General features: G+C 44.3%; 1 protein-coding gene across 1 annotated transcript in view; it reads left to right on the forward strand.

Moving 5' to 3' along the window:
- The window catches only part of LOC146005746 (sodium-dependent neutral amino acid transporter B(0)AT3-like), a 51,087-nt gene that overhangs the window by 814 nt on the left and 34,990 nt on the right, over window positions 1-15,283 (forward strand). Inside the window, exons 2-6 of the mRNA XM_083145174.1 lie at window positions 5,696-5,836; window positions 6,870-7,007; window positions 8,471-8,652; window positions 10,618-10,728; window positions 12,196-12,308. Coding sequence (XP_083001300.1) covers window positions 5,696-5,836; window positions 6,870-7,007; window positions 8,471-8,652; window positions 10,618-10,728; window positions 12,196-12,308 — 685 coding nt within the window. The remainder of the gene's footprint in view (window positions 1-5,695; window positions 5,837-6,869; window positions 7,008-8,470; window positions 8,653-10,617; window positions 10,729-12,195; window positions 12,309-15,283) is intronic.

A 15,283-nucleotide genomic window follows, 5' to 3' on the forward strand; every position in this document is an offset into this window, starting at 1 on the left:
ACTATTGTTTGATTATTTATATAAGAACCACCAATTATGCACTTACTGTACAGAGGGTATTTGTCCACATCATACCCCAATACAGTACATTTAAGTCAGTATCCAATTAACACACATATAATATAATGGTCAGGATTCAAGCTCATGAACCCAGTGTGCTATATGCTGTGCCACCAGGCTGCCCAAGCCTCACACATTAACATCTTGATTTTTTTTTTTTACATCGTTCTTTGTAAGCATATTATTGCAATGTGCAATATACAGTAATGTACTTTTCTAGTTATAGGAGACGGAGGTTTACAGAGTGCCCTCGGAATCCTTTGTTTAGAGTGGAGGTAGAATATGAATATTTCCTTGCTATCCGTAACAGTATCCAGATCTGTGCAATTAACCAGTAAATGTCACCCTGAGGCCACTTGCATCCTCGTGAGCCTAGAAATTTAAACTAGATTTTTAATTTACAATTCATGTTAGCTACTGTAATACATGATGCAAGTAAAATTGTGCACCAGTCATCCCATCAAAGGCACCATGCTTACAGTGGAAAATGTCTGTAGCAGCAAAGGATAGCACAACACAAATAATCACCACTAGGTGGGTGCGCTAAATGTAAATGTTAGGTCATTTATTATTGATTTGATTTTATTGTACAGTTTTGTTTGTTTTCTCAGGGTTTGTAGATTTCTTTCTTTGTTCTAGTTTTATGTGTTGCACTTACTGCTGTTGACAAGTGAACTGGCTCAGGTTCAGGTGACTCTCAGACCTGGAGATACTGTAGTCCTTGTTTTGCGGATGCTGCTTCAGCAAAAAAGTACCATGACCTCTTTGTAAATTTGACTCAATGTGGAGGCTTTTATTGGGATAAGGTCACCAGGTCAACCCTATTTGATCCCGATAGTTGGGATCCCGACAGTCATTAGCCAGACGTCGGGATGCCGACTGGCCGCACTCGATTCGGGCCACGCTGCGGGCACGGTGGCTCGCTGTGCTCGCCATCTATTCTATTCTCCCTCTATGGGGATCGTGGACCACCACAAGGGAGAATAGGGAAACCGAGTGTCAGGATTTTGTCTGTTGGGATCCCAACTGTCGGGAAACTGTCCGGCACCCATTTAGGTCGACATGCATTGGGTCGACAACTAAAGGATCGACACCTGAAATTGGTCGACATAGCTAAGGTTGACAGGGTTGGAAAGTCAACACAAGCATTAGGTCGACAATGGTAAGGTCGACAGTCAAAAGGTCGACATGAGTTTTCCATGTTTTTTATTTTTTTTTAGCCGACAGGTGGCATTTTATGCCCTGCCATCCACTACAGCATGGTGGGAGAATAAAAGTGTGCCAAATGCAGAGTGGCACCGTGCCCGAAGCATGGCAAGCGCAGTGAGGCACCGCGTTACACTTAGATGACATGCGGGAAAAAGAAAACCTGAAAAACTCATGTCGACCTTGTGACTGTTGACCTTTCCATTGTCGACTTAATGCTTGTGTCAACCTTCTGACCCTGTCAACCTTAACCATGTTGACCTATTTCACGTGTCGACCTAAGGCCTGTCAACCTTCACTGGTTGACCCAATGCATGCCAACCTAAATTGGGTGGACCCAATGACACACAGCCCTTTTCACACTCCTACTCTTTATTGTGACAAGGCTACCAAATGATGTCACTTGCTGCTGCCAGCATTGCCTGTGACAGGCATGGGATATAAAACTGGTCACCGTTACCTCCATGATGTAGTATCCAGAAGAGATGGGATAGGAATTTGTCAGGTTTCAGTTACCTCCATGATGTAGTATCCAGAAGAGATGGGATAGGAATTTGTCAGGTTTCATTTATCAAAGTATTTTTTTAAGTGTATCGAACAAAGGTAGTATTTGTATCAATAAACGAGATACAAATAACAAAAAAGACAAATTCCATACAGCACATAACTTAACTGATATGTAAATAAGTGTGAAACAGATAACTTTAAAGATTGTTAGCCATGCAGACTAGAACCCCCCTTTCCACTTCTCCCACCAGTATAGGATTCTCTGCAATCCTTAACTCATAACATAACCTAACAATATTCTGTCTGTAAAGAAATATGGCGGAATATGTGTGCGCTATATAGAAAACGGTTAATAAATAAATAACATGCTGCGGATGAGAAACATTGGAAAGGAAATGTCATTTTTCATTCCTATCATTGTATACCACAGAGAAAAGAAAGAGTTGCCTTTGGTGATGCACATTATTTAATATGTTAATATTATTTTAGTTACAATCACTTTAATCATAGAGCAAAACCAAGACAGTGAAACAAGTAGCTGCGTTTTCTGCTGTGTGCCAAACTGTCTGTGATTACTTGCATTTCTGAAGGTCTGCCACATACGGTATATGGCTGATGACCGAATGAAGGGGTATGAATGGGATAGGCCGTATACGGCCCGGCAATAAGAATAGAGAATACGGCAAATTTACAATCCTACCATATTCTCCAGATTCTTATTTTCCGATGTCGTATCCGTTCGTATTTGGGTGCCGGAAATACAGCTGCCAAATATATATGAGCCACCAGTATTGCATTGAGCTGTCAGATCCTTGCTATGCTGGCCAGTGTAAACAAAATGAATGAAATAAGAATAAAAACTGACCCTGTGCAGCTAAAAGGGCACTGGGCTCATTGAGCAGGTCTTGGTTGCAGAAATATGGGGGGGGGGGGGGGGGTAGTTGGGATCCCCCTGTATTTCTATAACCAGCACCAGGTTTATGGACCAGTCCTGGTTACTAAAATACGGGGGACAAATTGACTAGGGGTTCCCCATATTTTTTTAATCAGCACCGGGCCCAAACAGCCAGCAGGCTAATGCCACAGCCAGGGTAAAGTTTTTTTTATAAGCTCCCCCAGCCAATCTGGTGGAGTGGGGACCACCCAATAAAGGGGTCCCCACTCCAGGCTACCCCCCTAGCCCGAGCTGAAGCCTGAGGCTGTCCCCAGTGTCCCTGGGTGGTGGGCATCGGGCTGACAGCCATAAAGTGTAAAAAGGTAAAATTACTACTTCATTTAATTTCACTTTTCCATATCTTTTTGCTGTGTGCAGTTAATACTGTTATGCTTTTGAATGGTCTAAGAACAGTCTCTCTCCTTGTATGAGAAAGTATTAGAGTGAATAGGATGAGTCTGAGAGAATAAATGTGCGGAGTTGTTAAAGGTAGTCAGAGATTGAAAGCACAACATGGATGAAATAATTCTGATGAACCACATTGAGTGGCCTTTCACATTTCATCTAAGTGCACTGTGTGACCGGAGGAGAAGTGATTATTTTACAATTGCATGATCCTTGATTGACTTTTCTATAACTGATAATCACTGATCAAAAACGCGTTTCGCCGTGCTCAGGGTGGATTTTTCAATTTGGAATTTGATTCCAAATTGAAAAAGCTGACCTGAGCGCGGTGAAATGCGTTTTTGAGGAGATCCATACATCATTGGCCGGTGATTTGAGGGGTACCATCTACACTATGAAGTGATTTATCCACGTACATTACAGTCCCGGCGCAATTGAGATTGACTGCTATACCCAGCGTTACCCGGCTCTTACGGAGGACTGTAGGCATAGCCCAGGAGTATGGGCTTTACTTCCTGCAGAAGCGGGTCTCCACACGGCCACGCACTACGGGGAACAGGCGGCACTTGCTCCCTGCCTATATACTACATCAGCTGCGGATAAGAGATACGCCGCGAGGCGCATACAGCGGCACCCTTTCTCTGTAAAGCTGGTTTCACATTGCAAAAACCTGCTTTCAACCCATTTTTGCAAACGTGTCTTAAAACTGGTCAAAAGCCAGTTAAACCCCTTTCATATTGCATGTTGTAAACGGTATATTGCAGTTTTAATACTGTTTTTGTACCTTCAGATTAAACCCATTTCACCCCTAGAAAGCCATACAATGTAATTTTAAATGTTTTTTTCCTGCTTGTGGGCGGGGATCAAGTGTGGTTATCATTTGTAGCAAATACCGTTTCTGAGCTGTTCAGACTGCAGGGAAAACGGCTCTGAAACGTGTAGGATCCTGCTTTTAACACGTTTAAAAAATACCGGTATTTTGTAAATGGTAAATGGATTGTGGAGCTTTCATATTGCAGCTGGAACCGTTTTAAAGCAGTTAAAAATCGTCAATATGACGCAATAAAACTGCAATGTGAAAGGGGCTTATCACTCCTGGCAGAGCGAACCGGCTCCCCCTGCTACCAAACAGCCCAACAGGAATAGCCTGATAAATGGCAATGGACATTCAGCCTATTACCTATTGTGGATACAAAACTGCAATTCTTACATTCCTTTGCCTACAAATTGTTACAACTGAAGACGAATATGTGAATACCGATTGGTCTATTGATACAATTCATCTTTGGGAGGATATAGACTAACAAAGTTTGCGGCTATATATGTTTATCTGGGACATAACACCAACTGCCCACTCTGACCCATTATAATTTTATTCATCAGTCAGGACTATGCCTCTATGGTATTTTTAACCATATGTGCTAAGTGTTGGATGTATTTATACTCCTTTTTATATTTTCTGTATTGTTTGCATGCATGCAATTGATTTATTTATTATTATTTTATTAAAGTGTTGTTACTTGTGTACATTTGGCGCCAGATGGTTTTTGCTCTTCTTTTTGGTACTTTTTGAGGGTGGCACCCCTTTTCCATAGGGCAGCCTACGTACACAGCACACAGTGAATTATCCCTAGCGCTTCTGATTCAGTGTTGTCAATGGTCTTTTAAGGCAGCTAAATGGAAAATCTTGGTACATATACCAAAGTATCTAGCAAGTTTGGAGAGTAGATGGATGTGATAATTTCAACAGGTGCCAGAGAATAGGTTAAAAATACATTCAAATTTATTTGTATACAAAATATCATAAGCTAGTAAAAAGATACTTCTAAAAAGAGAGGGATGAGTCCTTACCCCTAAGGGTATTTGGAGCCAGCAAGGGATGGTAAGTGGCAGGGATGCAGCCCAGAAGTGCACCCGGCAGTGGTCCTAAATACATTAGCACTTGGTAGGTTCAAGTCCAGTCAGTCACTGCCGCCGCCGCGTTTCGAGCATCAGGTGCTCTTATTTTATTTTGTTATCTTCCTGAAGGAAAGGATCAGGAGAATTACAAAAACCGGAAGTCGGGGGCGTGCCCTTCTGGTCACGAACTACCAGTCACGGACATTACTGGCGCCATTTTAAAGTATAAATAACTGCAACAGAGAGATATCAGCCACCTTGCCCTGGAAGAAGAGCACCTGATGCTTGAAACGTGTCGGCGTAGTGAATGACTTAAAGTGATAACTAAAAGGCAGCCACAGGGGCAGATTTATTAAGCTTGGAGAAGAGATAAACTGGAGATAAAGCGGAGAAAAGGTAAAAGGAGATAAAGCACCAGCCAATCAGCTGTGTTTGAAAAAGACAGTTGGGAGTTGATTGGCTGGTGCGTTATCTCCTTTTACCTTTTCTCCACTTTATCTCCAGTTTATCTCTTCTCCACGCTTAATAAATCTGCCCCTAAGCAGGAGCGCAGCACATTTGACACTCAAATCCACCACTCTATCTAGTAAGTTTATTGCTTTATTTCATTCTCCTTGTAAGCAAGCATTAAAGTAATTGTTATATATCCTATAAGAAGTATAAGCATATAAATATCTTTCTTAGGTGCATTTTTAATTCCATATGGAATAGCACTTATCTTGGAAGGAATACCCTTATTTCATCTAGAACTTGCAATTGGACAACGCCTAAGGAGAGGAAGCATAGGAGTCTGGAACACAGTTTCACCATACCTTGGAGGAGTTGGTATGCTATCAATGATAATCTCTCTTGATAACAGTATTTGGTAGTCACAATAAACATTTACCTTGGTATAGCAGTTTCCTATATGCATCATGGAATGATATTTGCTTAATTATTTACAAAACCAGAGGTGCTGTAAGAAAAGAGGAGGCACATGCGCAGCCTTCTGTGCTTGGATCCCCTCCTCTCTCCGGGGCGTTTTAGAGTTGACACCATTAACCCGGGATTTGACCCATTTTAAAAGAAGGGTTTTACCCAGGTTGGACACAGTTGCTGGGCAGTGTAAACGGGTAACTTGGGTTGAGCGACCTGGGTTACCCGTTTACACTGCCCAGCAGCCCGGGCCGACCCAGGTAAAACCCTTCTTTTAACAAGGGTCAAATCCCGAGTTGCTGGTGTCAACCCTGAAACGCCCAGAGATCACAAACCCCTTCTCAAGTGTAAGCGATTATGTATGCAAGTGCGAACACCATCGGACACTTGGGTTTGTGCATGCACAGTAAAGGCCCACACACACTGGGAGACTTTGAGCTGAAAGCAGCTCAGTATGTCTTTTGAGCTGCTATCAGCTAAAAAGTTGCCCAGTTTGTACGGGGCAGCGATGAGCATCATCGCTGGCCATTGACCACGATGGGCTGGGTAGCTTTCCATAGTGTCCTGCTATTAAAAGTTGTCCACCCCAGAAAAATCACTGAAAACAGGTGAAAAATGCTGAGTGTGCATGCACTGAGCCATTTTCAGCCCAGCGATTTTCCCCGTCATCAGTCAGCATACACGCTAGGCAAAATCGCCCAGTGTCTATGGACCTTAAGGGTTTCCAAAACTTTTTGCACATGCACAGATAAAAATAAAAATAATTCTGCAGAAACATTGGCAGAGTCAGGCAATCTGTTTCTATTTGTACAGTACATTCTTGTTTATTGTTCCTTTCGCAAAATATAATCACTAACATTCAATAGTGTTTTGTAGTTTTTTCATATTAATTGCATTGAAAATACATAATAATAACATACATTTGAAATATTTTGTTCTGTAGGTATTGCTTCAATGCTTGTTTCTTTTCTGGTCGGAGTGTATTATAATACTATTATAGCATGGATCTTGTGGTATTTCTTCAATTCTTTTCAAAACCCACTTCCTTGGAGTTATTGCACAGCAAATTCCAATTTAACAGGTAATGCCAATGAGGGTCATCAGAACTGATCGCTTCTCCGGTAAATTGCAGAGCCCTGCAATCCGGTATAAGCTGCCAAGCCAGAGTGAAATCCTGCCCCGGGAAAACCGGCAATTTACTTAGCAGGGATTGTGAAAATTAGCTTGATCTGCGATCAGCTGCAAATCCATTCTCACCATTGACGGATTTTTCCAGAAGCAGTCAGATCGGGGCCAGGGCTGGCGTCACACACAACCTCCCCTCAAATGCCTGGGCACGCCTGCATTTCCCTGACACACCCCGAGAAAACATCCGGTTACCACCTCAAATTGCCACAGCTTCCTGTCAATCCACTTGCATACAGCCAGCAAACAAATAGCAGCAGGATTTTTATCATGAGACGGCCCCACGCATGCACACTACGATCTGTATGTATACGCAGTCTATTGATAATTGCCCAGCCTGCAAATTAGCAGTCGTGCAAACAGGTCTCACTCATGCATATGCTCAGTGTATTTCACTTAAGATATTATTGAACATTAAAGTTGCAGGTAATGCTGACTATATCATGGTTTTAATCCTGCTACATGGGAAAGATCATCTATATATGGGTGCCGGACGTTTCTCCGACAGTCATTACTCCGACGTCGGAATCCCGACTGCTCCCTCGTGGGGGTCCACGACAAACACAGGAGATAGCAGACCAGCTTTCGAAGCTTTTGCTTCAAGCAAGCTTACTAGTGTACTATACGTACTAGTTTGTACTGGAAATTAGAGATTTCTAAAAATATTAATTGCAAAACCATTACAGTAGTGGTTAAGAATTTGAACCATAGCCACCAATGTTACTTTTTTTATCCTGGTACACTTCCAATTTGCGGATGGCAGAGCTTTGACAAAATTGGGTGCTTATGGATGGTATGGGGGAGGACTCAGTAGATTAAAATTGGGGATTGGGTGGATCAAGATGAGGATTGGATGAATCAGGGTGGGGATTGGATGGATCAGGGTGGGGATCGGATGGATCAGGGTGAGAAATGGTTAGGTAAGGGGTGAAGTCATTTTTGTCTTGATTTGGTATTTGTAAACATTGGGAGTTATGTAATTATGGCTCCGATATGTAGAAAACCATGCCTTGTAAACGACTGCCTCTTCAAGATAAAATGCCTTACATCGGCCGCCATCCTGTAACTCAGGCAAACTCGAAGCCTGTTATATATGGCCCTATAATGGCAATTATTTATGTTGGAAATTAGGCTAAAATGCATGGTTTAGATCAGACTCAATTTACTGTACAACGATATTTGTAAGGAAAATAAACTGGTGTGATGTTTCATGTAAATTCTGTTATAGCTGTTTGTGGATAATCTACAGTATAACCATGAGAAAGAAAATTATTATCTATTAGATAATTGTTTTGTAAGAAAAAAAAACATTTATTTTCTACAGCTTACAGAATTTAAGAAATGCTGTTATTATTTTAGGTTACAATGACGAGTGTAGCAAAAGTAGTTCCGTTAGCTATTTTTGGTACAGAAAAACATTAAATATAACACCAAGCATAAATGAGAATGGAGATTTACAGTGGTGGATGGTGATGTCCCTTGGTGCAGCTTGGGGAGCTGTATATCTATGCACTATAAGAGGCATTCAGTCTACAGGAAAGGTAAGACTTCTTATACAGAGGTGAGTGTTGTTATACATTATGGATAAGCTGCAGGTTCCATCACATAAATAAACACAATACTGATGTGCGGAAATTATGACCGAATTGCAAGCACCTGTGAATTGTCCCTTGAATTGTCTAAAAGTTGAATCTACCAGTTAGCTACGTACTGTACTTAACATCCACCCACTTATTTCCAATGTACACATGTAGTGCCCCTCATTCAGCCGGGGACTGGCGATCCAATCGCCAGCCGCCAGCCTCCTCCACCCGCCAGAAGGGGGAGCGTGGGCATGAGATGCTCGCATGTCCCCTTCCGACGGAGCCCACCACCGTCCCCCGTCAGTGCCCGCAGCCCCTCGCACCCCCCTAACCCTGCCCGTGTCCCTGAAGCAGAGATGGGCAGGGATTGCATCCTTCATCTCCGAAATACTGGGCCGCGTGTGCTTGGTAGATGCTCGCGCGTCCCAGTCAGATGGATCGCCTCTCCGCCGGCGATCAGCAGTAGGGTCATTCTGGCAATTCCCGGCAATGAATGAGAGAGGCTCCATCTGTACTGCTTTCACTACCTTTATTTTTACACTGCAATTTGCAGTTTGAACACACCCCACCCCAATCTAAATCACTCTGCACATGTTACATCTGCCCCACCTGCAGTACAGCATGGTTTTACACAGTTGATTGTTTTTCTGCTTTTATTGCAAATAAGAATCAGGCTCTATGTTGTGTACAAATTGGTGGCCTGATTCTGACTTGAAAATAAAGCAAGAAAAGGCAAGTAACTCTGCCCTGGTATCAACTATGAGCCTGATTCAGACCACAACGAATAGCTACTTTTTAGATACCAGCGATCAGGTATACACCACCCCGCCATAGTGAAACCCTGCCCCGTGCAAGCCTCCGAAATGCTGCAAACCCATTCGCAGGCCGCTTACCACTGTGTGCAGTCTGGGACCCTGAATATGCCTCTAGGGGCTGCAGCTAAAGCAGCCGATAGAGGGTGGGGGCAATATCAGCAATCAGTTGTGTTGCACAGCTGACTCGATATGTCATATCAATATTGCACACTGGCGGATAGTCCGGCGATTTATTGACTGCTCAATTGAAAGGGCGATATATCGGCCAGTGGGTATGCTACTTGAGGGGACTACTTCCTAAGCCTTATAAAGAGAGCAAATGGTGAGAGATAATCAACTCCTAACTGCCATGTCACAAGCTGTGTTTAAAAAATGACAGAAGCTGGTTGGTTGGTACTTCAGGCCCTTGGTACAGTAACATTAGCAGGGTGTGGATCATTAGGTCACATGTTGGTCGACAGTCATTAGGTTGACGCCATTAGGTCGACATGCATTTAGGTTGACATGAGTCTAGGTCAACACGGGTTAGGTCGACAGGGTCAAAAGGTCGACATGGGTAAGGTTGAAAGTCAAAAGGTCGACGTGGGGTTTTTCACATTTTTTGTCCAGAATGACGACACAGTCGACATGGACACTGAAACGTAGCACTGCGTCCCCTCTCATGCCTCTCTGTGCTTGCCATGCTTCGGGCACACTATTTTCTTCTCCCACCATGCCCTAGTGGATGGTAGGGCATGAAATTCCCGCCTTGTCGGCACGTCGGCTCAAAGAAAAATTTTGAAAAAAACGATGCCGACCATTTGACTGTCAATCTAACCCATGTCGACCTATTGACCCTGTCGACCTAACCCATGTCGACCTAGACTCATTTCGACCTTCCTGCATGTTGACCTAGACTCATGTGGACCTAAATGCATGTCGACCTAATGGTGTTTTAATGTACAGTACTGTTAGAATATAAGTGCATGTGCTACTGCTACCCTTGCAGAGACACATATCTTTCTATGCAGCTAACAATTAAAAGCGGTGCATAATGGTATATACAGAATTCCTTTGAATCAACCTTTTTTCTATTTTACCATTTGTTATATTTATGTTTATTTTACAGGTAGTTTACATAACTGCTACTTTTCCTTACATTATTCTAACTGTATTCCTTGTCCGTGGGTTCACATTGCCTGGTGCCATTGATGGATTGATATATCTATTTACTCCAGATGTAAGTTTCTCATTTGTAAACTTTTTTAAAAACAATATTCTTGTTTGAGTCATTAAGAATTTTATTCAGTTAAGGTTTATTAATTTATTTCAGAATATGAAGGGCCTCAATAATGGGCCTATTTATTAAAGTATATTTGCAGCATATCCTCTTATACCCTGTTCTCACTGCAGGCAAATTCCCGGGTGTAGTACGTCGACCCGATTTTTTGCCTTTTTACACAGGTTTTTTTGCAGTGTGAACGGGTCGCATACCCGGATCTCATACACGGGTAAAACCCTTCTTTTTACCCATGTTTGAGATCCGGGTATACAGACATGGGTTGACCCATTCTCACTGCCAAAAAACCCGTGATAAAAGGCAAATTACCGGGTAGAACTGCTTCACCCGGGAATTTGCCTAGCAGTGAGAACAGGGGTCCCTCGCCGCAGCTCCCAGCATTTAAATGGCAGGTAAATGCCGTGTAGTTCACACTCGCAGGGTGGGATTCACTAATAACCCCCGCTGCACATCGCCAGCATTCGCATTGTTAATAATCACATATGCACTAACATATGCGAGTATTAACTCAAAGTCGATGGCTGGCGATGTGCAGCAGGTTCCCCCCTCACTGCCTGCACCCTTACCCGGCTTTAAGGGCTCCGTTTCCTCCTCCCTGCACTCGGAAGAGGTGCAGGGAGGAGGAGGTCACTGGTCCGGGCAGCACAGCAGGAGGCTGCCCGGACACAGGTGGGGGGTGCGTCGCGGATCAGCGGGGGGGGAGTGCACGGGGCGGCGGGGGTTACGCCATATAGAACTGGTGTAACCCCCCGCAGCGAAGCCCCATCGGTGGGGCTTTGCTGCATATGAAAATGCGGTAAAAACCCCGAAAACTGGGTTTTTACGGCATTTTTAGTTTGGTGAATCTCGCCCGCAGTGTGAACACATTATTATATAGCAGGTATCTGATATTTGCTATGCTCCCCCAATTTCCAATAGAAGCAGCAGCCCCCACAGGTTACTATAGAGGATGCTGTGCTGCTGGATTTACCAAGCTCCAATTGTGAAGAACCCGTTAGCTTATAGTATCCCCATGGGCTGCATTCACCAGTAATATCAGAGTTACTCAGGCTTACAGTCACAGATGAACATTGAGACCTGTGGTTGCGATGTTCATCCTAAACTGCGATCACCTCACCATGGCAAATGCAGGAGGGAGGTGGTCTGCATTTCCTGCTGCATTTGAACTGCTAAGGAATGCGTATGCTAAACTGGTATGAGCAATTTAGCATATGCGATTCACACTGAAAGAGAGCCTCTGTCTGCCAAACTTAGCACAGGACATTAGAAACAGAGTGGATGGTAGGTAAACTGTACTAATAAACATTTGGATGGTGTCTCAAGTAAATTGTCAATTTTGTCATTGGTTAAATGTAAAACACTGTATAGACCTATACACTTACATCTTCTTTTGGTTTTGTACTGTAGTTGGCCATTTTGAAATCTCCCCGAGTATGGCTGGATGCAGCTACCCAGATATTCTTCTCCCTTTCATTAGGTTTTGGAGGATTAATAGCATTTTCTAGTTATAACCCAGAGAGGTAAGCAACTTCCAATACTCCCTGTATGTGATCTAAACCTTCATGCCTAATATTTTTAGCCATATTATCTACATGTTCATATCAATATGCGATACAGGAGCCCAGTGCTGGTTCCTTAAATAATGGGGAAACTCCTACAAAATATTTCCCATATATTTTTAGAACAAGCACTGGCTAAAAGAGCCCAGGGCTGGTAATGCTTCACACCCCCCAACCCCCCTCTTTTTTATCTATTTTTGAACACTTTACTCACATTTACACACAAAAGCATTGCACAGATCTTACTGATCTGTGCAGTGCTTCATATGCAGGAGAGATTTCATGACGGCAAACAAAAGGACACCACCAAAAAACATGATTATTGAAATCAGGATTCTTGAAATCTTGAACTCTTGATTCCTGGAAAATGTTACCGCTGCCCAGTGGCGTAACTATAGCTCCGCAGCCCCCGTGGTGGTGGGGAGGCGCAGAGAAAGTTTGGGCGCCGGGGGTCTGCAGGGCTATAGTTACCCGCTGCTGTCTATGCCGGTACCTGCCTGCCGTGCCCGGTGCCGCCACGGTCCCGTCTCTCCCAGCGCTGGCTAGTGGCTCCTGCTGCTATAATGAAAACGGACACTTAGAAAATGGCTGCCCCCATACTGCAGACAGTTTTCTGTCTGCAGTATGGGGGCAGCCATTTTCTAAGAGACTTTTCATTATAGCAGCAGGAGCCACTAGCCAGCGCTGGGAGAGACGGGACCGTGACGGCATCGGGCACGGCAGGCAGGTACCGGCAGAGACAGCAGCGGGGGGCGCTGAGGAGTGGGAGTGGGGGCGCCCAAAAATATGCGGCAGGGGGGCGCAAAATAGGTAGTTACGCCACTGCCGTTGCCGGTTCTCTGTTGCCTTCTATGCCTGGCTTCTATGGGCTGCACTGGCTGGAGCTCATCAAAACTGGCCAGGGCTGCATGGCAAGGAAGGGAGTGGCTTCCTACAGGAAGCCAGCTCTCTGTCAATTGCAGTCCGTACTGGCAGTCCCGGAGGGAGGAAACACCTCCCAATGGAACTGCATGTCATTTGTGTGATTGACAGGTAGGACTTCTAATAAGAAGTCATTGCCAATCACACTGAAGCCAGTGCAGTCTCAATGACTGCATCTGGTTTCACAAATGCTGAAGAGCAGGGTGACGGATTTATTTGGGGCAACAGTCCTACAGCCAATAGCCACCACTGCTCATACCTATATATGTAGTCAGGCTCGGCGACAGGGGGGTCAAGGGGGACACTTGTGATGGGCCCAAAGGGTCAAAGGGACCCAGGCAGTAGCCTCTGACCCTCTGTCATTTCTGACATGTTTTTTTTGTTTCTTTCTTAAAATGGAGTGTTCTGCACCAGGGAGGAAGGGACAGTCAACAAACTTGTTGCAACTTTACAAGGGTAATCAAACACTGCTGATAGTAATTACACTTGGATAGTGGCAAGCAGTTTGTAGACAGCCCCTTACACCTAGCGTGACTCCTGTGACCCTGCAGACAGAGGGAATACAGAGTGTTTCCAGCTGCAGCATCCAGCATGGCAAGTTATTATTATGGGTGTACTGGTCAGTGTTCAGGATATAAGGGGAGAGGTAGCTGTCATCTTGTGTGTATGTGTATGTGGGTTTGGGTCCCTTGCAAACCCCAGTTATCTGCAGGGGCACAGTGCACTAACCCTACACTTTATTTCTCAGCCTGGTAAAATCCCCCTTCCCCCAGCATTATTACATGCCAATAAGTTGCACTGTGCTGTTTTTATATAAACCATTAGGGCAGCGCAGTGTTCAGATAACTCAGAGTTGAGGGCAGAGCGTATCCATCCATATTTATTACAATTTGTGTTATGTGAACAGTGGCCATTATTGCTTAAATAAATATATATATATATATATTGTGGGTTTTACTGCCTAGTAAAATATAAAGGGGGCAGTGCGCGTTGGGTGGGGATTCATACGAATGACCGGTGGTCTATATGCCGGCAGTCAGAAAACTGACTCTGGCTTCCCGTAGGATGGAATTTCAACAGGGTTCAGGTAAACATACTAACCTTGCATACTACCCCCTGTCCCTCTCTAACCCCCTTTCCACACTTCCCCCCAGCCTAACCCTAAAGTCACACGTGATCCCCTTGAACAGCCAAAGACCTTCCTGGGCGGCAGGATCGCATGCAATATATCGCAAGCAATCCCAGCAAGTGCTGCCAGAGGCTGTCCGATCCCACAGATCCTATGTGCAGCATTTATGAGCTAGGGGCTCTGATGTGATGCGTACGGGACCGCGAATCAGATCGGAACAAAAACCCATGCGATGTGCAAGATTTCTTGGCCCAATACATTGGAATCGGGCAAAATCACAGTAGAGTATGGCCATCTTAATTCCCCTAACCCCGTACGCTATCACTGGTCACATACCTACGCTAAGGATCATAGGTGCCGAGCACCCACAGGAATTAATGAGCACCCACGTGCCCGTAATTCCAGAGTCCCAATGCTGGGCCACTGTATTTGCTTGTTGAGCCTTTCAACAGGCTTGAGCACCCACCAGCAAAAACATAAATCGGCACCTCTGCTAAGGATACCTGCAGCTGGGATAATGGATGTTGGCATTACAGCACCAGTCTACTGTTGGTAGTCGGCATTAGTATTGTTGCTGGCAGCATCTGATCCCTGGGATGCTAAATGCATCCTGTGTGTCTCAAGGTGCAGTGAGTTGGGGGGCCCAGATAGATCAGTGTACCGGGCCCGAAGATTTCTGTTGCCGGCCCTGTATGTAGTTACTGATTGAGCGGTCTAGCAGTAACCAATATAGCAGACACACATAGTGTAAGATTGCTATGCAACAAAGCTGGAGCTCTTTCAGCTTTGTGTATACGTATACCTGACATGTATTGTTTATTTACATCACATAATCATGCAGAGCTGCCCAGCCAGAACTGTTAAACAGGTAAATGGTTTCATTGTT

This window comes from Crinia signifera, chromosome 5 (assembly GCF_055691185.1).
Source record: "Crinia signifera chromosome 5, ASM5569118v1, whole genome shotgun sequence".
Taxonomy (NCBI): domain Eukaryota; kingdom Metazoa; phylum Chordata; class Amphibia; order Anura; family Myobatrachidae; genus Crinia; species Crinia signifera.